The sequence below is a fragment of the Salvelinus sp. IW2-2015 genome, linkage group LG26 (assembly GCF_002910315.2).
Source record: "Salvelinus sp. IW2-2015 linkage group LG26, ASM291031v2, whole genome shotgun sequence".
NCBI classification, from domain to species: domain Eukaryota; kingdom Metazoa; phylum Chordata; class Actinopteri; order Salmoniformes; family Salmonidae; genus Salvelinus; species Salvelinus sp. IW2-2015.
Window position 1 is genome coordinate 40,897,438 of NC_036866.1, and position 27,030 is coordinate 40,924,467.

Sequence of the window (27,030 nt, forward strand, 5' to 3'; positions counted from 1 at the left end):
AGCTACAGGTATTTTGACTTCTATACTATAATAGTAGTAGTTGTGTGTGTTTTCTTCAGTGTTGCCAACTCCTCAGTAAGGAAAGTAGCTATTGGCTGTTCTAAAACTCGCCAGAAGTCGCTAAATGACGTAATCACCTAATTTGCATAATTTGCCAAACGCATGTAATTGTGATGGACGCTGTAGGAGAGAGGAATAACGTTGTGGGAAACAAAAAGTGAGTTAAAAACACCCTAAATATGTTTAGAACTACAAATGATCTTTCTTCTGTCGATTCTTGTTGGTTTTTTTATGTCACAATTCCAACCCTCCTCTTTTATCCGGGCTTGGGACCGGCTAAAGTGACCCAAAAGAGACACTGGCGGAGTTACTTCGTTTTTTTTATTTTTTATTATTGTATTTTTTTGTTTAGTTTTCTTCATTTGGTTTGGTTTTTAACCTTATGGTCCACTTAGGAGCCTACAACAAGTCACAMTAAAACATGAACATTTTTAACCATAATTCTTTAAATATATTTTTTGTATACAATCTACATTAACAATCTAYATGGACCAAAAAGAGACAATAGAAAAAACTGTCAATGGCAATGTGAGAAAATTATGGTAACTTGTCTGGCCCTAATTCAGGTTAATAGTTTTTTRCCCCCCAGACCCCCCTCCACACACACACAGGCTGTGCTGGCTCACAGAAAGAGTGGGTCATCGTCATTTTGATCAAGGCTCTCTATGGCAGGTTCAGCAACTAAGGGAGCTGATTTAAATGAGTAAGCAGCTGATGTGCCAAAAAGCTGCAAAACATTATCAGGCAGCTGGTGCTCATATGAAGCCTCACCAGACAGCTTCAGTCCATATCGYATGTACAGGATMGAGRTAAGGGTCTGCAAGGACATCCSATTTCTAAGTTTGCTTTTTACCACASTCATCTGGCTGAATACTCTCTCGACTTCAGCATTCGAGTGTGGCAAGGACAACACAGACACAGCAGCCATGGCAAGTTCTTGAAACGGGTTGATATCAGCTGCATCCCTGAACTTCCAAATCTCACTCCAGAAGCCCAGTGTTTTTTGTCTCATTCCATTTACTAAGATGGATGGCACMCCATTGCTTGACAATCTTGTCTATCTCTGCAGGGGAGTAGCCAAGGAGGTTGGCTATTTTTTCTATTTCTCCAGGGCTTAACCTCCTCCCACTGGTCCAAAATGTGTGAAACCCCTTGTTTAATGGAGAGCCAACGTGTGGCACACACCTTGGTTATCTGTAAAGGTTTCTCCACAGTTGATGGTCTCATACAGTGGGCAAAAAAGTATTTAGTCAGCCACCAATTGTGCAAGTTCTCCACTTAAAAAGATGAGAGAGGCCTGAAATTTTCATCATAGGTACACTTCAACTATGACAGACAAAATCATTTTAAAAAAATCCAGAAAATCACATTGTAGGAGTTTTATATGAATTTATGTGGAAAATAAGTATTGGTCACCTACAAAAAAGCAAGATTTCTGGCTCTCACAGACCTGTAACTTCTTCTTAAGAGGCTCCTCTGTCCTCCACTCGAGGGTGGCTGTTGTCGATGTGTTCCTGGTTCAAGCCCAGGTAGGAGCGAGGAGAGGGACTATACTGTTACACTGGCAATACTAAAGTGCCTATAAGAACATCCAATAGTCAAAGGTATATGAAATACAAATGGTATAGAGAAAAATAGTCCTATAATTCCTATAATAACTACAACCTAAAACTTCTTACCTGGGAATAATGAAGACTCATGTTAAAGGAACCACCAGCTTTCATATGTTCTCATGTTCTGAGCAAGGAACTTAAACATTAGCTTTTTACATGGCACATATTGCACTTTACTTTCTTCTCCAACACTTTGTTTTTGCATTATTTAAACCAAATTGAACATGTTTCATTATTTATTTGAGGCTAAATTGATTTTATTGGTGTAATATATAGGTTAAATAAGTGTTCATTCAATATTGTGTAATTGTCATTACAAATAAATTAAAAGAAACGGCCGATTAATCGGTATCGGCTTTTTTTTTGGTCCTCCAATAATCGGTATCGGTATTGGCGTTGAAAATCTAAATCGTCCGACCTCTAATATATATAATAACACTGCTCAAAAAAATAAAGGGAACACTAAAATAAACACATCCTAGATCTGAATGAATGAAATATTCTTATTAAATACTTTTTTCTTTACATAGTTGAATGTGCTGACAACAATAATCACACCAAAATTATCAAATGAAATCAAATTTATCAACCCATGGAGGTCTGGATTTGGAGTCACACTCAAAATTAAAGTGGAAAACCACACTACAGGCTGATCAACTTTGATGTAATGTCCTTAAAACAAGTCAAAATGAGGCCTCAGTAGTGTGGTGTGGCCTCCACGTGCCTGTATGACCTCCCTACAACGCGCTGGGCATGCTCCTGATGAGGTGGCGGGTGGTCTCCTAGGGACCTCCTCCAGACCTTGGACTAAACATCCGCCAATTCCTGGACAGTCTGTGGTGCAACGTGGCGTTTGGTGGATGGAGCGAGAACAATGATGTCCCAGAATGTCTCAATTGTGGATTCAGGTCTGGGGAACGCGGCGGGGCCAGTCCATAGCATCATGCCTTCCTCTTGCAGGAACTGCTGACACACTCCAGCCACATGAGGCTCTAGCAAATTGTCTTGCCTTAGGAGGGTCAGAACGTGACAATACCACTGGTGTCTTCTATGTTTTTGTTAGAGTAAACCCCTGTCTCATGCTGTACTACATCCAGGGAAGAGTGACATACTCGTAACTCATACTGTACTAATCCAGGAGGTGAGCATACCTCAGTAACTCATACTGTACTACATCCAGGGAAGGTGAGCATACCTCAGTAACTCATACTGTACTATATCCAAGGAGGTGAGCATACCTCAGTAACTCTACTGTACTACATCCAGGGAAGTGAGCATACCTCAGTAACCCATACTGTACTACATCCAAGGAAGGTGAGCATACCTCAGTAACTCATACTGTACTACATCCAGGGAAGGTGAGCATACCTCAGTAACTCATACTGTACACAATCCAGGGAAGGTGAATACCTCAGTAACTCATACTGTACTACATCCAGGGAAGGTGAGCATACCTCAGTATACTGTGTGCACTCTGTGTTCCATGTCTTTGTCCAGGTAAATCCCTCCCTCTTGCTGTACTGTACCTCAGCTATAACTCAGAGAGGGATGTGTCAGCTTTGAATGAAACCTAATCCTTCTTCTCCTTCACTTTTACCCCCGGGGGCCTTCGTTTGGCCTGCTCTCTCTCTCTCTCTCTGTATGGTGCTCAGGTGTGCTCTTACATGCTGAGACTCCATATCATTACCGCCCTAATCACAGTCAGGGTCTGGAGCAGGTAAGCGCTGATTCTGGAAGCATACAGGGAAGACTGCTCATACTGTAAGTACTACTACTGTCTGCGTTATGATATGAGAAAGCTACTGTAACGCTGCACCGATCTTATGATACGYCCTGTAATAAGCTTTGAATGGGACATGCGTTTTGTTCTTGAYTCATCCCTTTTTTTAATCAGATACTCTATTGGGAAATTGGCTTGAGGCAAATCTGGTGCAGTAGATCACTTATCAAATATAGGTATCACATAGATCTCAAATATAATATCTCATACTATTTTCCCCTGAGTAGTTGGCAGTCATTTGGTTTGAAGTCATTTTAGTGTGATGTATTTGAGATGAGACGTCTTGTTTCACTGCCTCTTTGAGGAATTTTGTGGGATCTTCATTCGATTCCGCAGCACACTGTTGGAGAAGATCATTGCTGCTGTACAGAGGTATGGAAAACCATATTCTGTTTTCATGCAATTAGTGATAACACAATGCCAAGGAAATATGTACACACTTTGTTCTACAGTATACTGTCCATTAAAACCTACATTATTGCCAACAATCTTTTATATATGATGTTAAATGACTGTTTGATGTGCATTCAGGCAATGTCAGCTACATTATGTTGGTTAGCTGGCTTTACGTTAAATTCTAGCGACTGTTTTTCACCTGAGATTTGAGTTACTGTATGGATTGGTTCCATAATGCAAGTCGAAGCATAGCCTAAGAGTAAATCCGCATACTATCTCTTGAGGCCCATACATTCCCATTGAGGTTCATTCCTCCCTTGAGGGTTCACTTTTGCAGGGAACAGTGATATACGGCATTGTACATTCCAATGTAGTCCCTTGGGCGTATTATTTTGCTGCCATGCATTGACGTCTCCCATTGTGCATTGGCTATATGACCCACGATGTGAGAAAAGTAGCCCATACAATTAGGGAGACGGTCAAATCAGTCACACCACCAARGGCATTGCAGCTTAGCTAATATCACATCACCAGAATGATCGGAATATTTACTGATGAAGCAAATGACGTCTGTGGTATGTGTCAACTTTACTGTTGCAGCCACTTTGTGTTTACAATACATTGCCTAAAGATGTGGTAGTTTAGGATTTTAATTTGATCACTCTTTTTGTGTTGAGAATTTTCCTGCGCTGCAGCAAYTGCAGATGATTTACATAAATTCACTGAAAACCCACACTAACACATATTAACAGCATTGCACGTTTCATGTAGCCTACTTCWGGCCTAACCACCGATCAAGTAACATTATGGACTAAACGTTCAAATCCTYTTGCTGCAGGATTATTTTTGCTGTGACAATATACAGGTAACTGACAAAATAAAGGAAACACCAACATAAAGTGTCTTAATAGGGGGTTGGACCACCACGAGTCAGAACAGCTTKAATGCACCTTGGCATCGATTCTACAAATGTCCGGAACACTATTAGAGGGATGAGACACCATTCATCCATTCCATCATTTGGTGTCTCTCATACTGTAGYTGTTCAATTGAGTTGAGATCTGGAGACAGAAATGGCCATGGCATGTGGTTTACATCATTTTCATGCTTATCAAACCATTCAGTGACCACTCGTGTCCTGTGGATGGGGGCGTTGTCATCCTATGGGGGCATAGCCATGATAGCCAAAATAATGGCCTGCCCAGCATGTCTGGACCTATTTATCAGCATGTTGGTGAAACCTTGATGTATCTGTGATAACGTGAATACCCTCACCTACTTGTACTGGTCGAAAGGTCCTGAACATCAACTCTCCACTCTACGTCTCTGTTTGTTTGAACTCTGTTCAATGCAGCAGTTCATGTGTTGTTCAATGTCTGACCTATGACCAAGACCTGACTAATGCATTTTGACAGACCCTCTCCCTCCCTTCTCCTTGACAGTGATAACCACTTTGGCCTGGTTCACTGGACCCTTATTCATTCTCGGACTAAAAAGCACCCCCATTTAGAGCATCTCTATTGAGTCTTGCTTCTTTGTCAGGGAATAGGCTTAATCTGGGTCCAGTGAACTGAAAACATGGCGACTGTCTTCAAAATCAAATCAAAGTTTATTTGGAAATGCTTATGTTTCTAGCTCCAACAGTGCAGTGATATCTAGGAAATATATTGTGTTTTCACACTCTGGGTTGTTTTCTACCGCTCAGTAGGTCTGGCAGCCGACGATCTGCAGGATGGCTTCTCTGTTCCTGCTCGTGTGTAAGTCGCATGCACCTTCCTTTGGCACTATTAGAATTGATGACTGGCAAATCACATGTAGCAGAAAAAGGAAAAAACAGATCCTCACAGCTATTTGTTTCAACAGGGGCAGGATTAAATTGTCTTGTTTTTGGCAGGAAGTATCTCTTTGCCATTATAGTCCATGAGTCCTCTTTTCCACAGGCGTGTGATCACTTGCTGCACACTGATGGAGAATATTTCCACTTGCTGGCACTTGCTTTCTCTAGCGGGAGAATATTTTCCCTAATATTCAAAATGGTGGATATCATTTTCGTCATGTATGGACAACTTTACTATTGTCAAGTAGAAATTTTGAGTGTTATAAAAAGTGACTTTGGTCTTCTCATAAGTTGTATTCGTTTTTTTTGTTCATTTTTATTTCTGTTTAATAAAATACTTATTTTCGTAAAGGCCCCATCAAAGACTMCATGTCTTTTAAAACAACTTGTAATTGACTTAAAATGTTTACTTAGAAAATGAAATGAGGAATAACGTCTGGCTTGTGTATGATTACAGTGTCTGGATATAATCAAAAGCACACTAGTCTTTAATAATGACCTGTAATGTTTACATAATGACAGCTTACACATACTGTAATTATAGTCAATGCGTCTATCCTTTTGTCTGGTTCACTATGCTGTTCATTTGTGAGCATAGGTTTTAAACCCTTCCAAAACAAATAGTACAATAGCACAATACTCATAATATTATCTCCCATAATCTAGCTATTATAGTGCTGCCTTGACATCATATTTTTTAATTCAGAATCCTGTATTACATTTAGTGTTAATCTAGAATCTATAAATAAACACTAAACAGGTTAAAGCCAAAGAAAAGGATAAGAACATTTTTACTTTCTTGACCCCTCTGACTGTTCAGTTTCTCTGTTCCAGTGCTGGTGCCTGGGGCCCTCCTCCAGGAAGACTGTGATGTCAACTCTTGCCACCCCCAGCTGGGGGACCTGATGGTGGGCCGCGCTGCCCAGCTCTCAGCCTCCTCCACCTGTGGACGGAACGGGCCCCAGAACTACTGCATCCTCGGATACCTGGAGGTCAGGACTTAAACCTTGATAGGGCGGCTCTGCGGTGCGCCGTTCCTAAATACAAACTAGAGACGTGGTGTTGAAGGCAGTGTTGTCTGCATATGTTTACCTGTCTCTGTACACAGTACTAATGTCATAACAGATATGTTCCACAAACGCAGACAGACAGATTGACAAATGCGTGCAGGTACTATAGCTGTGATCCCACGCAAAAAGACATCAGGCTTGCCAGTACCAGGGTTGAGGACTAACTGATTACATGTAACCTGATTACAAAAAACTGTAAATCAGTGAATTTACCAGCAAAAAATACTGTAATCAGATTACAGATACTTWAAAAAACTAGATGYTTACTTATTTGATTACTTTTAAATTCAAAAAGGATGTTTGCGAGAAAAAATAAATACATTGACGCCTTAGTTTTCGCAATAAAATTTTGCTCAGCATTGAAAAAGTTTTCAAGTTTAAGTTTATTTCACCTGAGCGAGTCTGACCACAAGTCAGCGACCGCTATGATGACACARKAAATGCGTTTGATGGATCCTTTTTGTCTTCTAACGCCTCTTAAAGGAAAAATAATCCAAAAGTAACTATCAGATTTTGAAAAAACGTGGTAACTAGTAACTGTAACTGATTACATTTAGAAAGTAACCTACCCAAACCTGGTCAGTATTATCTACAGACTTTCAACAGGTTTTAAGCCACGTTGACGTTGAAGGTTAGAATAGTATATAAAGTGTTGTTTTAGAACAACTCTCTCCATTTGATTGACAGCTCTGTGGCTCGCCCTTAAAATSCCTCATACTGCAGACGTGTCTTGATCCGCTACATTTATAGGTCATTACCTGTCTTTTCCCTGAACATGCTCTGGGACTAATTTTTCTGCTCTCGCTATGATGATTGCYTGTATAGTCCTCTTGCTTCCCCTTCACTCCCCTTCACTTTTCTGTCTTTTTCACTCTCTGCCTTTCTCCCTCACTTTCTGTCTCTCCTTCTTCTACTTATCCCTTTCTCTCTCGCAGCTCTTCCCCCTGTTCTCCCTTGACAGGTGATAGGTATGTGGGGTGTGTTCCTCTTTTGCATGTAATATTCTAGTTCATTTTGGTTCTTTATTTYATTCAATTTCTTATTAGTTAGTCAGAACAGATGCATGACAAATGTTGTTCTCTAACTACCGATTGACAGTTGTGAATAACAGTAGAGGAGGCCAGTCATACCTTGTCTGACTGAYTTGATTTAATGGGATTATTCCAGTGTTTGCGAACTCTTGTCCTCACACGCCTACCATCGCATGGAAGTTCCATACACTTTTGTATGATTTGTGGTCTTATGGCTTTATAAGTTCCGTTTGTTCGTAAAATACTGCCTCCTTTTTTTGGGGGGGGGGGGCAGTTAAGAACTAATTGTAGAACAAAAACTTTAACTTAATCGCTCACTCAGTTATTGGAGTTGTTACCATGAGAAACCAATTAGATGTGTAAAACCACTCTTTTATTTTGAGTGACAAAATGGAAYATGTCCCTTTTTGTCTCTCTCAGGATGGGCAGAAGTGTTTCAAATGTGACTCCAGGCAGCCCTACAACCTCTACAACAACCAAAACAGCCACCAGATTGAGAACGTCATCACCACCTTTGGCCCTGAGCGCAAGATGAAGTGGTGGCAGTCTGAGAACGGTGGGTCTCACTCCAGATGTTGTTTGTATGACAGCCAGGCRTGGGTCAAAAACATAATGTTACTTACGTGAAAGTATTTGAGATGAGCTTTAGCCTGAGTACCGACAGGGCTAACTAAATCKCTTGAAAGTATTTGACGCATGTATTTAAACCAAGTCTGATCATATCAAGAGGTGAGCAAGAATGTTCCAGCACCTTAAGAATGGCTCGGCTAGAGCTTACTATACAATGACAGCTATGGAAAATCCCTTTTAGGGACTTTTGGACTACACCTGATACAAAAGACCTTGGCCTTGGCACCAGTAAATGTATTCTTACAACATTCATTGATACCACTATCCATCCATAACTGTAGGGGTTCATCAAGTCAGTATCCGGCTGGATCTGGAGACTCTATTCCAGTTCAGCCATCTCGTCCTCACTTTCAAGGTATCTAACACCCCTTGTCTAAGACCTCTCACAGCCAAACCATAACACAGTGTTCTTAACCACTTTTGCTCTGTCTGCACTGCCACTTTCTGCAGAGTGCTAATATTTCCTTTTGTTGACCTTGAAGAGTTTCCGTCCTGCCGCCATGCTGGTGGAGAGGTCCAAAGACTACGGGTACAGTTGGAAGGTGTTCCGCTACTTTGCCGAGGACTGTGCCTCCCACTTCCCTGGGGTCTCACAAGGGCCGGCTGGCAGCACCGATGACGTCGTCTGTGACAGCAGATACTCCGCCTCAGAGCCATCTACTGACGGAGAGGTGAGATACACAAACACACACGCGTTTGCATTTTGGTCATTTAGCAGACACTTATCTAGAGTGACTTACACACACACACACACACACACACACACATGTAAAACGCAATAACCAAACTTATGGCACATATCTATGATTCCATTACAGGTGGTGTTGAAGGCTCTAGATCCAAGCTTTGACATAGAGAACCCATATGCTCCTCATATTCAAGGTTAGACACAGCTCCTATACTTTTCATTGCATTATTACCATCGGTGGAACAATGTAGAATTATTTATATATATATACAGTGGGGAGAACAAGTATTTGATACACTGCCGATTTTGCAGGTTTTCCTACTTACAAAGCATGTAGAGGTCTGTCATTTTTATCATAGGTACACTTCAACTGTGAGAGACGGAATCTAAAACAAAAATCCAGAAAATCACATTGTATATTTTTTAAAATAATTAATTTGCATTTATTGCATGACATAAGAATTTGATCACCTACCAACCAGTAAGAATTCCGGCTTCTCAACAGACCTGTTAGTTTTTTAAGAAGCCCTCCTGTTCTCACATCATTACCTGCATTAACTGCACCTGTTTTGGAACTCGTTACCTTTAAAAAGACACCTTGTCCACACACTCAATCAAAACAGATTCCAACCTCTCCCAATGCCAAGACCAGAGAGCTGTGTAAGGACATCAGGGATAAAATTGTATGACCTGCACAAGGCTGGGATGGGCTACAGGACAATAGGCAAGCAGCTTGGTGAGAAAGGAAACAACTGTTGGCGCAATTATTAGAAAATGGAAAGAAGTTCAACAGATGACGGTCAATCACCCTCGGTCTGGGCTCCATGCAAGATTCACCTCGTGGGCATCAATGATCATTGAGGAAGGTGAGGATCAGCCCAGAACTACACGGCAGGACGCTGGTCAATGACCTGAAGAGAGCTGGGACCACAGTCTCAAAGAAACCATTAGTAACACACTACGGCCGTCATGGATTAAAAATCCTGCAGCGGCACGCAAGGTCCCCACTGCTAAGACAGCTGCATGTCCAGGGCCCGTTCTGAAGTTGCCAATGACCATCTGGATGATCCAGAGGAGGAATGGAGAAGGTCATGTCTGATGAGAACAAAATAGAGCTTTTTGGTCTAACTCCCACTCGCCGTGTTTGGAGGAAGAAGAAGTAATGAGTACAACCCAAGAACACCATCCCAACCGTGAAGCATGGAGGTGGAAAATCTTATTTGGGAGCTTTCTGCAAAGGGGACAGGACGACTGCACCGTATTGAGGGGAGGATGGATGGGGCATGTATCGCCGAGATTCTTGGCCAACAACCTCCTTCCCTCAGTAAGAGCATTGAAGATGGGTCGTGGCTGGGTCTTCCAGCAGTGACAAACGACACGAAGCACACAGCCATGGCAACTAAGGAGTGGCTCCCGTAAGAAGCATCTCAAGGTCCTGGAGTGGCCTAGCCAGTCTCCAGACCTGACCCGAACTCAGAAAATCTTTGGAGGGAGCCTGAAAGGTCCGTATTGCCAGCGACAGCCCCCGAAACCTGAAGATCTGGAGAAGATCTGTAGTGAGGAGTGGGCCAAAAATCCCTTGCTGCAGTGTGTGCAAACCTAGTTTCAAGAACTACAGGAAACGTTGATCTCTGTAATTGCAAACAAAGGTTTCTGTACCAAATATTAAGTTCTGCTTTTCTGATGTATGCAAATAGCTTATGCATTGCAATAAAATCAAATTATTACTTAAAATCAGTACAATGTGATTTTCTGGATTTTGTTTAGATTCCGTCTCTCATAGTTTGAAGTGTACCTATGAAAAAATATGTACAGACCTCTACATGCTCTTGTAGTAGGGAAACACCTGTCAATCGGGCGGAGTGCTATCAGAATACTTGTTCTCCCCCGTACTATATCTATATATATATATATATATATAATCATATATATATATATATATATATAATATATATATATATTAATATATAATATTATATATATATATATATATTTAATATATTATATATAATATATATATTTAAAAAAAGAACATACACACTTTCACCCATTTGAAATGTTCTCCCCTTCAGAGCAGATCACCTTGACCAACCTGCGGGTCAACTTCACCCATCTGTTCACCCTGGGTGACACCCTACTGGGGCGGAAGAAGAGGAACCCTCAGGAGAAGTACTACTATGCCCTGTACGAAATGGTGGTGCGCGGCAGCTGCTTCTGCAATGGCCATGCCAGCATGTGCATGCCGGTGGATGGCACCCGGGGTGACGTTTTAAATGAGCCTGGCATGGTGAGAATGGAGTAGAAAGGGAATGTAGCAGTTGTACTGTATCCATAATGGCCACATTGAATCTTGAACAGGTTTTTTTCTTCTTCTTTTTTGGGGTTCTTCGAGGATTGTTTACCGCCGTATATCTCTGATCTTGTTCTCTTAGATTCACGGGCGCTGTGTATGCCAACATAACACTGTGGGCACAAACTGTGAGAGATGCCAGGACTTTTACAACGATGTCCCCTGGAGGCCGGCCGGCCAAACTGACCCACATGTCTGCAGAAGTAATGCACTTTAATGGGCTATTTACTATTTGACTGGTGTTTATGCATGAACTGACTGGAATTCAAACCCGAGATGCTTATGGGGAAAATAGTATAATTGGGAGTGTACTACATTGTATAAGTATTAAATTGGTGTTTGTTTCTTCACTTAGGGTGTAACTGTCACGGTCATTCGGAGACGTGTCACTTCGACATAGACCAGTACCAGGCCAGTGGGGGGGTCAGCGGGGGTGTGTGTGACGGCTGCCGACACGACCGCATGGGTCCCCAGTGTGAACGCTGCCGACCCTATCTCTATCAGGACCCCCAGCTCTCCATGGAAGACCCTCGGGGCTGTATCCGTAAGTCAGCTTCTAGCAGGTTCAGATCTAGATTGGGCTTTTGGTCTTGGCAAATAATCTGCCAATGATTTATATGAAGTTGTCCCTGTAAGTCTTGTACTACTCCCATGAAGTGCAGTCAATAGACGCTTGCATTGATGTCATCCTATATGAAGCTGTGCATCGATGACGTCATTCAATCTCTCTCCATCCTGTTCTAACGGTGGATCTCATTGGCTCCCTCTGCTCCAGCGTGTGACTGTGACCTGACGGGGTCCCTGGATAATGGCCTGTGTGACCCCGTGTCGGGCCGCTGCATGTGTAAGGAGAACGTGGCGGGGGACAGGTGTGATCGCTGTAAATTTGGCTTCTACGGGTTCAGCCAGGAGGACCCCACTGGCTGCCAGAGTAAGAATCTTTACCAAGAGCCAGATCTGCTTGACTCATTCTATACCTATGCTGGCCTCCCTGTGGTGCATCCCCTCTCTCTGATTGGTCCTCTGTGTTTAGGGTGCAGGTGTAACTTCCTGGGTAGTGTCCTGACCCCCTACCCATGTGACCAGGTGACAGGCCAGTGTGTATGTCAACGCCTCGCCATGGGACCCCTGTGTGACCAATGTCTGGTAGGACCATGTCTCCATGACAACCAGTGTTGTAGAGATGGAGTTGATTCTTTCTGCCACATTTATTGTGATTTAGCTCTTATCATAAACTGCCACCAACGACCTGATTGATCTCTCTCACTATATCTCGCTCCTGCTGTCTCGCTCTCTCTCTCTAGCCAGGCTACTGGGGTCTGGGGAACACTGTACACACCTGCTCACCTTGTGACTGTGACCATGGAGGAGCCTACAGCAGCACGTGTGTAAAACATCATTGTACAGTACATAATGACTTCTTAAAGTTGCTGTCCAGTGAAAATCTCACAATTTCACTCATATTTTAATTCATTATAGGTCATATTTCATAGAAATCTGGACAGTTACTTTATTTTTATATATGTACACTACCGTTCAAAAGTTTGGGGTCACTTAGAAATGTGCTTGTTCWTGAAAGAAAAGCWAATTTTTGTCCATTAAAATAACATCAAATTTATCAGAAATACAGTGTAGACATTGTTAATGTTGTAAATGACTATTGTAGCTGGAAAGGGAAGATTTTTTATGGAATATCTACATAGGTGTATAGAGACCCATTATCATCAACCATCACTCCTGTGTTTCAATGGCACTTTGTGTTAGCTAATCCAAGTATATAATTTTAAAAGGCTAATTGATCATTAGAAAACCKTTTTGCAATTATGTTAGCACAGCTGAAAACTGTTGTTCTGATTAAAGAAGCAATAAAACTGGCTTTCTTAAGACTAGTTGAGTATCTGGAGTGTCAGCATTTGTGGGTTCGATTACAGGCTGAAAATGGCCAGAAACAAAGAACATTCTTCTGAAACTATTCAGTCTATTCTTGTTCTGAGAAATGAAGGCTATTCCATGCGACAAATTGCCAAGAAACTGAAGATCTCGTACAACGCTGTGTACTACTCCCTTCACAGAACAGCGCAATCTGGCTCTAACCAGAATAGAAASAGGAGTGGGAGGCCCCYGTGCACAACTGAGCAAGAGGACAAGTACATTAGTGTCTAGTTTGAGAAACAGATGCCTCACAAGTCCTCAACTGGCAGCTTCATTAAATAGTGCCCGCAAAACACCAGTCTCAATGTCAACGGTGAAGAGGCGACTCCGGGATGCTGGCCTTCAAAAACAAGGACATTTATAAGTGACCCTAAACGGTAGAGTATATATTTTTAAGTCTTGGACAGAGCTGAAAGATTGAGAAGAGTGTGCTGAATAGCAGTGGGCCAGATTTGAACCCATGCTGCAGCAGTACATGTGTGCTGGAAGCAYCTGCCTAGACCGCTAGACTACCTAGGCCACACTAGACCTATGCTTCACTAAACTGACATAACACCTGGGGTTTATTCAGTGAGGTGAAACACTCATCATCAATCCCATCTGTCCTACTCAATACATTGCTATGTAAACATTCTGAACGTTTCACCTCTGAAACAGAATACACCCCAGGCTAAGCATGTTCTGTCTTGCTCCCTTGTCCAACCTTGTTTGGCTGTATCTCCCTGTCTGTTATGTCCACAGGTGCTCTTCATTGGACGGCCAGTGTCAGTGCCTGCCAAACATGGTGGGTCGGAGCTGTGGGGATCCTGCCCCTGGACATTTCCTGGCTGCTCTAGACTACTACCTGTACGAGGCAGAGAACGCTGCCCCACTGGAAGGAAAAAACTCCTCCTCTCTGGTGAGGCCTGAGTYTGACATTTGACCTCCAGCATTGTGGCAAATGGCTGTGGATGGAATGCTTCAGTGTCACACTTTTGATATTGGATTTTGGCAGCAATTCAAAAACCCTAAGTTGATGTCTGTGTGTTCCTCCCCCAGTTGAAACCCACAGACCTGCCTGTGTGTGAGGAATACTACAGACAGCAGGGCTATGACATCAAATATCAAAATGGCCGCTTGGTCCTGACCAGGAGAAGCAAAAGACAAGCCAGGAGGAGAAGACAGGGACAGGTACTAGCAATGGCTCAATACCTTACTTACACAGTACTGGTGTGGTACTAATTAGTAACTCACACTGTTTTTTTTCCCATCAGAGGTCCATTCCCCTGGACCCGGGCTCAGCACTCCAGATTGTGCCCCGGGAGAGGACACCAGATGTACCAATCACTTGGACCGGTCCAGGATTCGTGCGGGTCCTGGATGGTGCTGGGCTTAGGTTCACTGTGGACAACCTCCCAGCGTCCCTCGACTACCATCTAGTCATCCGCTATGAACCAGAGGTGAGGGCAACGATAGCAACTAGAAACATCTGAAACCATGGAAACACGCTGTAAGTGTCGATGTGTGTTCGTGTGAAATCATTTCTGTGTGAGTTTGAGCTTGTATTTATTGTGCCCTCAAAGTTGGACACTGTGCTTACTTTGGTCTCTGAAGTCGCCAGATGACTGGATGGCCTCRGTGAGCATTGTTCCATTATTGGCTGGTGACGGAGGTTGTCCCACTAACCCGAAAGGGGAGAAAACCCTCAACATACCTGGGGCTGCCAGGTAAAAGGCAACTGCACTCATTATCATAATATATCAATCGGAGGTCACACGCGAGGTGAATTGTACAGTATTTACCTGTATACCCCTAAGTCTGATAACATTATGATTGTGTGTTTGTCCCRAGGGTTGCCATTTTGGATACGCCTGTGTGTCTGAACGCGGGAAGTAGATATTATGTGGACATCACTTTTAGGAAGCAGCCCAACTCTAACCCTCAGTCCAGCTCACATACCCTCATCGACTCAGTGAGAATACCATCTCCCTATCATTTGTATCATAATATCATTTGTCATGGGAGATGTAGTCTTCTGAGGTACCCCGGTTAAACCCATGAACTTCCTGTTTCTAGATGGGTCTGATCCCTAAGATGGAGTCTGTGCAGGACTTCTGTTCGCAGAGTGAGCTGGACTCGTTCAGAAGATTCCGCTGTTTTGAGTTGGCTGCTGAGCAGGAGACCCTGCCTGATGTGTGTTATGGCCTCATTGGAAGCTTGTCGGCTCGCATACACAACGGGGCCATGCGTGAGTAAAGCCTGGCCTACACTAAACAATATCTCCACGTTATCACAGTGTACACTGTGGGTATATACTCATTCTGGCGACAGAAATCAGCACTTGTTTTCAGCTAGCTCTGAGCCCTGAGCGAAGGTAAGAGACTTTGAAAAAAGCCAAAGTGTGTATGGGTAATGCCATTACCTGTGTCTCCAGTTTGCAGGTGTAACATCCAGGGTTCTCGTGGCCCCTACTGCAGTAAATTCGGAGGGCTCTGTGAGTGCAAGGCCAACGTGGTTGGCCGCTGCTGTGACTCCTGCGCCCCCCTGAACTTCGGCTTCGGATCCAACGGCTGTGCACGTATGTCACCATGACAACGGCTTCCTATGGTTACATTCTATGGTTACATACCATAATATATATATACATATATATGTGTGTTTGAAAAGATGCTGTGAGGTCTTTGTTGTGTTTTGATTGTGACCAAACCTTTTCCTGAATAAGAGAAGATATTCTCTCTCTCGTGTTCTCTCTCTCTCCATCCTCCTCCCACCTCCCCTCCTCCAGCCTGTGAGTGTGACCCTCGCGGTGCAGTGGCGGAGCTGTGTGACCAGGTCAGAGGTCAGTGTCCGTGTCGTATGGAGGTGGGCGGGCGACGCTGTGATCGTTGCCTGTCAGGGTACTACGGCTTCCCACTGTGTCGGCCCTGTAAGTGCAACGGCCTGGCTGAACTGTGTGACCAGGACACTGGAGCCTGTCTGGACTGCAGGGAACACTCCACCGGWTACAACTGTGAGAGGTGAAGGCTCTTTCATTTGTTTATTCATTTCCCTATTAGAATCAACCCATATCTATAGCCTGGTTCCATATCTATGTGTGCCAACTAGTCTGATTATCATTCTTTCTACAGTCACAGATCTGCCAGTGTACAGTGCACACAGTGTCAATCAGACTGAACAATGAATGTTGTGTGTTTGGTTGCTCCAGCTGTGTGGAGGGTTACTTTGGTGACCCAGTCTCCAGGGAGCCCTGTAAGCCTTGTCTGTGCCCTGACACTCAGTCCAGTGGACGGTTCTTTGCCAGCACCTGCAACAAGGACCCAGAGTCTGGTAGCCTGACTTGTGACTGCCTGGCTGGACACACAGGTGTGTTTGTGCGTGTGTGCATGTGCACTCTTTTCAACATTTGATGAAAGCTACTGGCTAGTTTGACTGCTCAACACTGACCTTTGAACTACGTTTCCCTCCCCGCCCACATTCCATTCAGGTCTCCGCTGCGATGTCTGCTCCGCTGGTTTCTACGGCGGCCTGACCTCGCCGGGCGGCGGCTGCGACGAGTGTCTCTGTAACAACAACATCGACCCTGCTGACAGTGACGCGTGTGACAGTGTGACGGGCGAGTGTTTGCGATGCCTCCACAACACCCAGGGACCCCGCTGTCAGAGCTGTAAGCCTGGCTACTATGGAGACGCACTGGCCCAGGACTGCAAAGGTATAGCAGGGACACACAGTATCAAAATCGTCATCAAATCCCATGACTGTTTGGATATGATATGTGGCTATTTATGTGTGTTTTACTGTCTTTATTTTTGTTTGCGCGTTCCCCAGAGTGCTCCTGTGACCGGCAGGGGACGGATGTGACCCAGTGCCCTCTGGGCAGCCCGTGTTTCTGTGACCCGCTGACGGGTCAGTGCCCGTGTCGGGCGGGCGCGGTGGGAACGCTGTGTGACGAGTGTGCCACCGGCTTCTGGAACATTCAGGGAGAGTACGGGTGCCAACCGTGCAAATGTGACCCTGCTAACTCCTTCAATAACCACTGTGACAAGGCATGGCCTCTATAACCCTAGCACTTCKTTTTACATACTTGGATAATGGATAAATAAAGATACAGTTGAAGTCGGAAGTTTAGTGCATGACACACGTCATTTTTCCAACAYTTGTTTACAGACAGATTATTTCACTTATAATTCARAATTCCAGTGGGTCAGAAGTTTACATACACTAAGTTGACTGTGCCTTTAAACASCTTGGAAAATTCAATGCTACCAAATACTAATTGAGTGTGTAAACTTCWGACATATTATTCTGACATTTCACATTCTTTAAATAAAGTGGTGATCCTAACTGACCTAAYACAGGGAATTTTTACTCAGATTAAATGTCAGGAATTGTGAAAAACTGAGTTTAAATGTATTTGGCTAAGGTGTATGTAAACTTCCGACTTCAACTGTATACAGTCAGGTCCAAAATGATTGGCAACCTTGTTAAAGATGAGCAAAAAAGACTGTATAAAATAATAGTGCAGATACTGAGCTATATTGTATGCTCCACATTTTTGGGGAAAATTCTATTTTATAGTATACTAATACAATTGCTCGAAGAAAGGTTTTGTTTAAAGGGGAGGTCAAAAACACAATTTTCCTGTGTTTTATATACAGTGTACAAAACATTACGAACACCATCCTAATATTGAGTTGCACCACCTTTTGCCCTCAGCCTCAGTTCATCAGGTCAAGGACTCTACAAGGTGTCGAAATTGTTCCACAGGCCCAATGTTTCCTATAGTTGTGTCAAGTTGGCTGGATGTCGTTTGGATGGTGGATCATTCTTGAAACACATGGGAAACTGTTGAGTGAGAAAAACACCTACTACCATACCCCGTTCAAAGACATTTAAATKTTTTGTCTGGCCTAAATCTTTTGTCTGGCCACATACACAATCCATTTCTCAATTGTCTCAAGGCTTAYAAARCKTTCTTTAACCTGTCTCCGCCCTTTCATCTACCCTGATTTGAAGTGGATTTAACTGGTGACKTKAATAAGGGATCATACCTGGATTCAACWGGTCAGTCTGTCATGGAAAGAGCAGGTGTTCCTGTTGTTTASACTCAGTGTATATTTCAACACTGAGGTTGGAATAATATRGTGTAAATGATGATAATGCACTTTTAGTGCAWGTGCTGTTTGAAAAGACTGCCTGAAATTTCAGTTTGTTTGGCTGGGTGGTTTTTATTTTCTTCACCAGGCGGTATAAGTTAYTAGACCAACAACAGAGATTTTCCCCTCTCTGCCAAAAACAACTAGTTTTCAGGTAACACATCCTTCCCGTTAGGCTCCTCCTCTGGGGTTTGTGGTATATGGCCAATATACCACTTCTAAGGGCTGTATCCAGGCACTCCGTTTTGCGTCGTGCTAAGAACATCCCTTAGCCGTGGTATATTGGCCATATACCACACRCCCTCGTGCCTTATTGCTTAAATATACACTGAGTGTACAAAACATTAGGAACATCCAGGTGAAAGCTATGATCCCTTATTGATGCCACTTGTTAAATCCACTTCAATCAGTGTAGATTTCGTGAGGCGGCAGGTAGCCTAGTGGTTAGAGCGATGGACTAGTAACCGAAAGGTTGCAAGATCAAATCCCCGAGCTGACAAGTTAAGATCTGTCGTTCTGCCCCTGTTCCTAGGCCGTCATTGAAAATAAGAATATGTTCTTAACTGACTTCCCTAGTTAAATAAAGATGAAGGGAAGGAGACAGGATAAAGAAGGATTTTTAAMCCTTGAGACATGAATTGTTTATATGTGCCATTCAGTGGGTGAATGGGCAAGACAGCATTTTAAAGTGCCTTTGCCTGTGCCTGTGCAGTTCTTGGCACAAACCAGTGTGCCAGTGCAACGCCACTGGGTTTTTCATGTTCAAGTTTCCCATGTGTATCAAGAATGGTCCACCACCCAAAGGACATCCAGGCAACTTGATACAACTGTGGGAAGCATTGGAGTCAACAGGGGCCAGCATCCCGGTGGAATATTTTGACACCTTGCAGAGTCCATACCCCAACAAATTGAGGCTGTTCTGWYGACAAAAGGCAGGGGGTGCAACTCGATATTACAAGTGTTCCTAATGTTTTGTATACTCAGAGTACATAAAACACAGAGAAATCACGTTTTTGACTGCACCTCCCCTTTAAACAAAATCGCTTTCTCTGAGCAACTGTATTAGTATACAATAAAAAAATAATAAAAAAATGTAGCATACAATATAGCTCAGTACTTGTGTTATTTATTTTATAAATAACACATTTGCTCATCTTTATCAAGGTTGCCAATAATTATGGACCTGACTCTGTTCTATACTATTCTATGTCAAAGCATGGTACAATGAGATATTTATTAGTCCAAACTATATATGTCTTTATATTGGACTCTTTAGGTGACTGGTCATTGCCAGTGTCGTACTGAGTTTGGAGGAAGACAGTGTGATGAGTGTGGGGAAAATCACTTTGGGAACCCTGACCTGCAGTGTGTTTGTAAGTTGTGGCCGAAAGTGACGATTGATAAATGGCTAAGTATTGGGTCTTTTAGTTTCTAGKACCACAAAGAGAGACAATAGTGTTTCACCGTGAAATAATAATGATTGACACTTATCCCTTCCTTCCTTATCACGTCTCCATAGCCTGCGATTGTAACATGGAGGGTACCGCCCGCCCCGCCTGCAACCCATTGACGGGTGAGTGTCTSTGCCGCGTTGGTGTGATGGGTATCTTCTGTGATGAGTGTGCCCCTGGGTATGACCAAGTCTTCCCCGCCTGCTTCCCGTGCCACCCCTGTGCTGTCCTGTGGGCGGACAACGTCACCGACGTCCACCGTGCCGCCCAGAGGATGCGCACCCTCATCCCTGACCACGGCGAACAGCTGGAGCCTGGACACAGTCGTCAGTTGCAACGAATGCTGGAGATGCACTCCAAGCTGGACTATCTGGGGAACCTGACAGAGAGATCTCTACCTCGGGTGAAAGACGTGGAGAAGCTGTGTGTCAGAATCTCGTATGTAAACAGCATTTCTGAATATTGAACCATGAGGTGAAATGATTTACACTGTACGTTTAGCAGTAATCTTGGAGCTGTACACATTTTTCTGCCTCTCAGGAAACTCAAAGACTCCATAGACCCCAACGCCATCATCGTGGACTCATCATCTCTTCTGAACACTGAGATCGACAACATCCACCACGAGTTCAAGATGCTGTTGGATAACTTAAGGAACAAAATCGGCGAGGCTCCAACACTAGATCTAAAGGAAATGCAGGGTACATAGAGCCATATTGTTTACAAAATAAAATTGAATTCACTGTAACTTCACTGTGTGTAGAGAGCAACTCTATATAATGTAATGTGATCAAATGTAAAGGGTTTCTGATTTGTCTGGACTTTTATTTTGATGCTGATCCAGAGGCCCTGGGTAAGATCCGGAAGCAGCATGCAGACTTCATGGCTGATGAGAAGAAGGTGAAGGAGGCCGAGAGGGCCCTGGAGAACTCCATGGACACACGGCAGGAAATCAAAGACCATCTGTCCAGCTGCAGCATCTTGGGAGACATGGAGGGGCTGGAGAAGAAGGTCAAGGCTCTGAGTGTGGCCAAACTCAACAAAAACGTGAGTGTCCCTTATTGTAGTGCTTGCACTGCATGCATCAATAGAGTGATGCGTTAGCGTGAATGGCAGTCTGTTTCAATTGTTGCCAGCATCATTTTGGTAGTCAGGCATGGAAATATTTGGATATAAACCATGTTACACTCTTTGGCTCCTCCTAGATCTGTGGAGGCCCAGGTGACGAGGAATGCTCCAAATCAGAGTGTGGGGGTGCGCTGTGTCGAGACTTCCTGGGACAGAGAGAATGTGGGGGTCCTACGTGCAAGGGCAGCTTCCCTGTGAGCCACAACGCCACAAAAACAGCTGAGCAAGTAGAAAATGACCTTATCGACCTGCTCCAAAAACTAAAGGACTCCAAGATCAAGGCATGTTCCCAAATAAACTCTACAGATGTGTTACTTTATTTCTGCTTTAAAATGGAAAAATATATATTTAATACACAATAGTGTATGACACAAGTCTCAATCTCTCCTGTTCAGATCAATGAGGCCAAACAGATGACCCAAGGCACCCAGGAGCAGGCAGAGGATCTACAGAAGAAGATCACTGACAGCAAGGAGATGTTTAAGAGGGAGAAGAATGACACCAAGGACCTCATCAATAGGGTCAAAGACTACCTCACAGGTCAGTGTGATTGTTGGCTGGATATAAGCTTTTAAAGATCCCTTAAAAATTTGATTTTTTGACTTGACTTGTGTGGCCGACTTCTCTGCTAACAGATGAGATGGTGGCACCAGAGGACATAGAGAATTTGGTCAAGGCWGTTCTGGCCATCCAGCTGCCGGGCTCTCCGGACGACATCCGCTCCATGATCCAAAACATCCGGGGCGTGCTGACCAACTTCATTGAGTTCAAGGAGGATCTGAAAAAACTAAAAGACCAAGCCAAGACAGCCCAGGACCTGCTGGAGAAAGCTCAGGATATCAGGTTAGCCAGTACCATGTTTTTTATATGCGTAACTGTCACATTGTATAAACCTGCAGGCTAAATGACCCTATTTGTACCATGGCTGTCAATGTATTAGGGACAGAACCAAGGGTATTGATGTTACGGATCTCAAGAAAACCATGACGGACACTGAGAATACACAGGACAAGGTCGAGCAAGACCTGGAGAAGGCTAAGGAAAGCAATGGCGTGGCGGACAAGATGATTAAAGAGGTCATTCTCTCTTAACACCTTCAGACTCTCTCTCGCGTGCTCTCTCTCTGTGTCTCTGTCCCTCTACCCATTCCTGCTGGTGCGTATTTGTATTAGTCTAAACATCCATCAGACTCTTTCGCATAACTTGATCTATTTGTCATGGCCCCCAGATTGAGAAYAAACTGAACAACATAGAGACTAACTTGAACTCTACTAGAACTCCAGAGATGCTGGAGGAGATTGAGGTTCTGAAGAGCAAGACAGAGATGAACAGAGAGCAGGCGGGGCAGGCCAAAGCTGATGCAGATGCAGCCATAGGTGCCGCTACTGACGCAGAGAAGGTACGTTGTCTCCACTTGATAACCACTACTCACTTACCACTTTGGTACGATGTCGTGATACTGTGAGTATAATGCTAAATAGGTATTTGTTTTTCTCTGACTTATTTGCCAGGGGCTTGACAAGGTGACTGCGCTGTTTGGTAGGCTAAAGACGGGAAACACAAACCAGAACAATAATGAAGTGGCCAACGAACGCCTGAAGAACATTACTATGGAGGCAGAGAAAGTCGCAAAAGATGTCCAAGATAAAATTCAACAAATTGACGGTAAGTCTCAGGACTTTAAAACAGAGCTATCCAACTCCTATCCTGGAGAGCCACTAGGTGTGRGGGCTTTTGTTCCACACCAGCAGTAACACACCTGTTTCAAAGAATTGACTAATCATGGTCTTCATTTTCTCTTTGTTGCTTCAGACTTGGAGAAAAAGATCCAAGACTTCATCAGAAACAAAGAGGACAAGGCCAAGGAGGTTGCCATGTTGCTGGAGATGGTAGAAGCCCTCCAAAAGGAGATTGCTGCGCGTGTGGATGGTTACATTAACTGTACCTCCTAACACCCCCAGGTGGATCAAGAGWTGATTCAGGGTCACAGACATCTGATCTGGACCGCTGCGCCACAAAAGGCCCTGCATCTCAGTGCAAGAGGTGTCACTACAGTACCTGGTTCGAATCCAGGCTGCATCACATCCGGCCGTGATTGGGAGTCCCATAGGGCGGCGCACAATTGGCCCAGCGTCGTCCGGGGTAGGCCYGGATAGGCCGTCATTGTAAATAAAAACTTGTTCTTAACTGACTTGCCTAGTTAAATAAAGGTTAAATAAAATAAAATAAAAAGCTCTTGAGTTTTGCGGCTGAATTTGAGAGTGTAGTTCTCCTAACGCTCCACAGGGAGGCGTTTGGTGATCATGAAACTGACAGTTGAGAGAGAAGCCTCTTGTGTGCTCGTTCTTTACTTTATCTTGTAATATGYATTATTATTTTACCAACCTGACCTACGTATCTGCTTACATGGTCTAATGTGAAAAAATGGGGAAAGCTTTCTTGCTGACCTTTTTCAGGTTATTCTACCTCTACATTCTACCTCTACTCTGCCTCTACATTCTTTCCAATCATTTCCCAGTTTGTACCCTGGTCTTTGGTGGAAGTAGACCTCTTTGTAAGATTTGACAGCTATTTTGTGAGCTTGTTATTGGCCTGAAACAATGTTGCCCCCAGCCTGGCTTAGGATGTGATGAGATTTAACACACTATCAGGTTTGGAATGGGTCCCAGCTGGGTTTGGAATTGGTCCATTGGTCACTACTCTGGCCCGGAATGTTCACTCTCTTTTGCCTTTTGTACAGGTGGGCAGTAAATGTACATTGTCAATTTTGTAATTGATGTGTAAAATCCCAGATGTCAGTTGCATTAAGCTCCTGCATCCACTTTAAGACCCCCCCTCGGTTTTACTCTCTCTGCCTCTTTCTCTCTCTCTACCTCTCTTTTACTCCATCTACCTATTTCTCTCTCTACCTCTCTTTRTCTCGCTCTACCTCTTTCCAGCTCATTGACCATGTTTTGTGGTGAGGAGAACACACCACTTACTACTAATGTAATTTCCATCCAGCTGTTAATGGTTAAGTGCCATGTTCGTTTTGCTTCAGTAAGACTTTGTGCTCTATACAATTGAACTGAGTTAGCAGCCTTTATTGCCAGGTTCTAGATCTGTATATGCTTTAGCCAACTCTTCTGACTGTCAGACTAATAACACGACAGAGAGGAGTTGGCTAATAAAGCATAAACAGATCTAGAGCCAGGCTACAGTATTTACATAGTAGCATTGAATTATACTTTTCTTCCAAAAGTCAAATGACGTTGCAGAATGTGGGTATGAAATAAAACCGGGTACCTCACAGGTAGAAATAAGATGGCTTTTCATCAAAGTAAKCGTGTGGACATGGACGGAAGGCGTATGAACAATCGCTAGGGCTATTGTTTGCTCAAATCCTAGTGAGTGGTGAGTTCCATCCCATTCCTCCCAGGACACAGCTAGTCCACTCACCCCCGAGAATGTGTCACAGACTGGGGTCTGAATCCCCTCCCTGCCCCCTGGTTGTGTTTTTAGACGGGAGGAATTCACAGACCACTGATTGCTCTGCCTGATTGAAGGTCGCCACTGGTTTAGTGTGATGCAACTAATTACAGAAGAGGGCGATGGTTATTTGAGAACCTTTTAAACCTTTTGAAGTATTTGGTTGCGTTTYTCTGTTCTTGAATGGACAGATTGTGGTATGTTTAGGCTGTCAATGGTATTTCTTACCATGGATTATTAGGAATTATTTCAGAATGAGAGATTGCGTTCACTGTATTAGCGTAATTTAACGAAGGCCTACATTTYTTTTTGCAAATGAGACCCCTTTTCTGTGTTGCAAGACTAGTCGCATGTCCCTTCAGGTATCATACATTGTTATTTTCAGCAGTAAAACCAGGAATGGTTCATGAATACCACAAGTATGTTTTCAAAGCCATGTGATGCGGTCAATCAGTTCTTTCTTTCTTTCTTTAATATGCTTAGTGGATGTGAACATGGTCTAGTTTCTTTGACTCAAAAATCTTATTGAATCTGTTCCCACAGTCCCCCTCTGTCTTCTCACAGATAATTGAATTAGGACATCTGGCCTGTTTCTTCTCCAGCCATCTGAGCTTTTGCAGCAACACACCGTGTTATGTAATTATGGTGGTAGGTTATTCACTGTAGGTGATAGTTCAGTCTTTGGTGCTAACCTGTCATTACCAACAACTGTACAGGAAAGTTACAAGGAAAAACGTTACAATTTGAGATTCAATGGATAGCTCCAATAACAGGGTAATAAATGGTGGTACATACTTTTAAATTCCGCTTGGTGGAGGGAAACTCACTGTTCAAGGCTCTCTTTACCTAATTTCCCTCCAGTACAGTAAATTTGTAGAATAGCTTCAGTACCTAGATGTACCCCCTGGTTTACCTGTGCCTAGGGACATAGGGTAGCTTCCTGCCTTGGTGGAGAAACGTCCTTTGTTCTAGATGAGTAGGTATAGATGGGGGTTAGTATCTAAGAGAGAACCATTTCACAATCCCATGAAATGTGTGTGTGTGTGTTTTGAAAGTTCTCTCAATGTGTGCAGAGTGAGATGCTGTCAGCATAATCCTTCCGCTACAAATAATCTGCCACATTTTAGATAACCCGAGGCTAGGCCTAATGATTTAACTCCTATGTAATTCGTAGTTAAACATATTTTACAAGTTGATGAGCACTTGGAGTTTGGTGGTTTTTACTTTATTGACTGAACTGGGATTATTGAATAGGGGGAGGGCTAGTTACTGTGCGCATGCTTGAGGCAGAGGGGAAGAAAAAAACTCAGTTTGTTCAGTCGCGACAAGAAAAAAGGAGGGGCGCAAAACTATACTATAAGGAACCACACACAGTCCCACTGAGAGGACCGCAACAGAAGAGGTGGAAATATCAACAAAAATGTTTATATTTCAGATTGCGACCATGCTATGTAAGTTACATTTTTTTCAAATGTTTTCTTAAGAACGCATGGCCAACATTGAGTCAACTGAAAGAACATAATAACGTTGCAAGTCATTCAAAAAATACTGTATATTCCTATAGGGACATTAGTTCTTATAAGGTTTGAATGGTAAACGCTCCACAATTTGATTAAATGTTATTGTGGAGTGGTTTGGCTTTTTGTTTTACTGTGAACCATCTTGTTCTTGTTATAAACTCAGCACGAGACAATTAAAGAACTTAGCGCATGTGACATTAATATAGCCTAAATCAAAGGCTCATAGGCTTGTGTTTTCAACAACAACAAAAACTGTTTTATTATGTAGGCCTAGAATAGGTACACCATTCTGAGCACTTTAAGAGAGTGGGCTAATGTAGCCTATTCCTATACTTTCATTAGAGATATTTGATAATAAAAAAGAACTCAAACAACCTTGCCTGAATAAATTTCATTGTTCAAATCTGCCTCCTCTTTGCATAGCCGCAGGGGCGTGCGTCCTTGCCCAGGTAGGCATACCCGAGTTCAGCGATGTATGCACGGAGGGGAGCTGCTACCCGGCAACCGGAGACCTTCTCATTGGCAGAGCACACCAACTCTCCACCAACTCCACATGTGGCCTTCACCGGCCCGAGACGTTCTGTATCGTCAGTCATTTACAGGTAAATGTGTCTGGCACAATAAAGAACGTATTTGAACTAGGCCCAGTATGTTATTATAGGCCTATAGACTTAATTAACTCTAGGCTTTTAATCATACTCATATTGTTATGACAAGTTGGCAACAGTGAAAACCTAATACAGTAAGACTATCAAAAGGCTCCGTTATTGTTATAGTGGCACCAGCGCGTTAAGTAAAGTTAGCCTGGCTAGTAGCTACCATATTCATCACAAGCAAAGCTCTCGTGGTTTGTGGTGTCAGCAGTTGGAGTCTCMCATTCATGCCTGTAGTAGCGAGGGAGATAAGCAGTGGTGTAGTAGTGCCTGGAGAAGTGGGTATACTCA

General features: G+C 43.4%; 2 protein-coding genes across 2 annotated transcripts in view; both read left to right on the plus strand.

Moving 5' to 3' along the window:
- Nucleotides 1-3,452: 3,452 nt before the first annotated feature.
- Nucleotides 3,453-23,333, plus strand: lamb4 (laminin, beta 4). Its single transcript, XM_070435302.1, is given in 35 exon segments — nt 3,453-3,825; nt 5,555-5,606; nt 6,521-6,678; nt 8,208-8,343; nt 8,699-8,772; nt 8,900-9,088; nt 9,236-9,299; nt 11,178-11,392; nt 11,538-11,658; nt 11,811-11,999; nt 12,231-12,386; nt 12,489-12,601; nt 12,760-12,839; nt 14,129-14,436; nt 14,439-14,557; nt 14,641-14,826; nt 14,981-15,093; nt 15,218-15,338; nt 15,443-15,614; nt 15,801-15,944; nt 16,152-16,383; nt 16,572-16,729; nt 16,851-17,075; nt 17,192-17,409; nt 19,796-19,892; nt 20,039-20,408; nt 20,511-20,671; nt 20,815-21,017; nt 21,176-21,379; nt 21,494-21,638; nt 21,734-21,941; nt 22,039-22,174; nt 22,327-22,497; nt 22,610-22,763; nt 22,911-23,333. Coding segments are annotated over 34 exon segments (5,505 nt in total). The 5' UTR covers nt 3,453-3,825; nt 5,555-5,581; the 3' UTR covers nt 23,051-23,333.
- Nucleotides 23,334-23,426: 93 nt separating this feature from the next.
- The window catches only part of LOC111952442 (laminin subunit beta-1-like), a 39,010-nt gene continuing 35,406 nt past the window's right edge, over nt 23,427-27,030 (plus strand). Inside the window, exons 1-2 of the mRNA XM_023971108.2 lie at nt 23,427-26,017; nt 26,510-26,688. Coding sequence (XP_023826876.1) covers nt 25,987-26,017; nt 26,510-26,688 — 210 coding nt within the window. The 5' untranslated portion in view covers nt 23,427-25,986. The remainder of the gene's footprint in view (nt 26,018-26,509; nt 26,689-27,030) is intronic.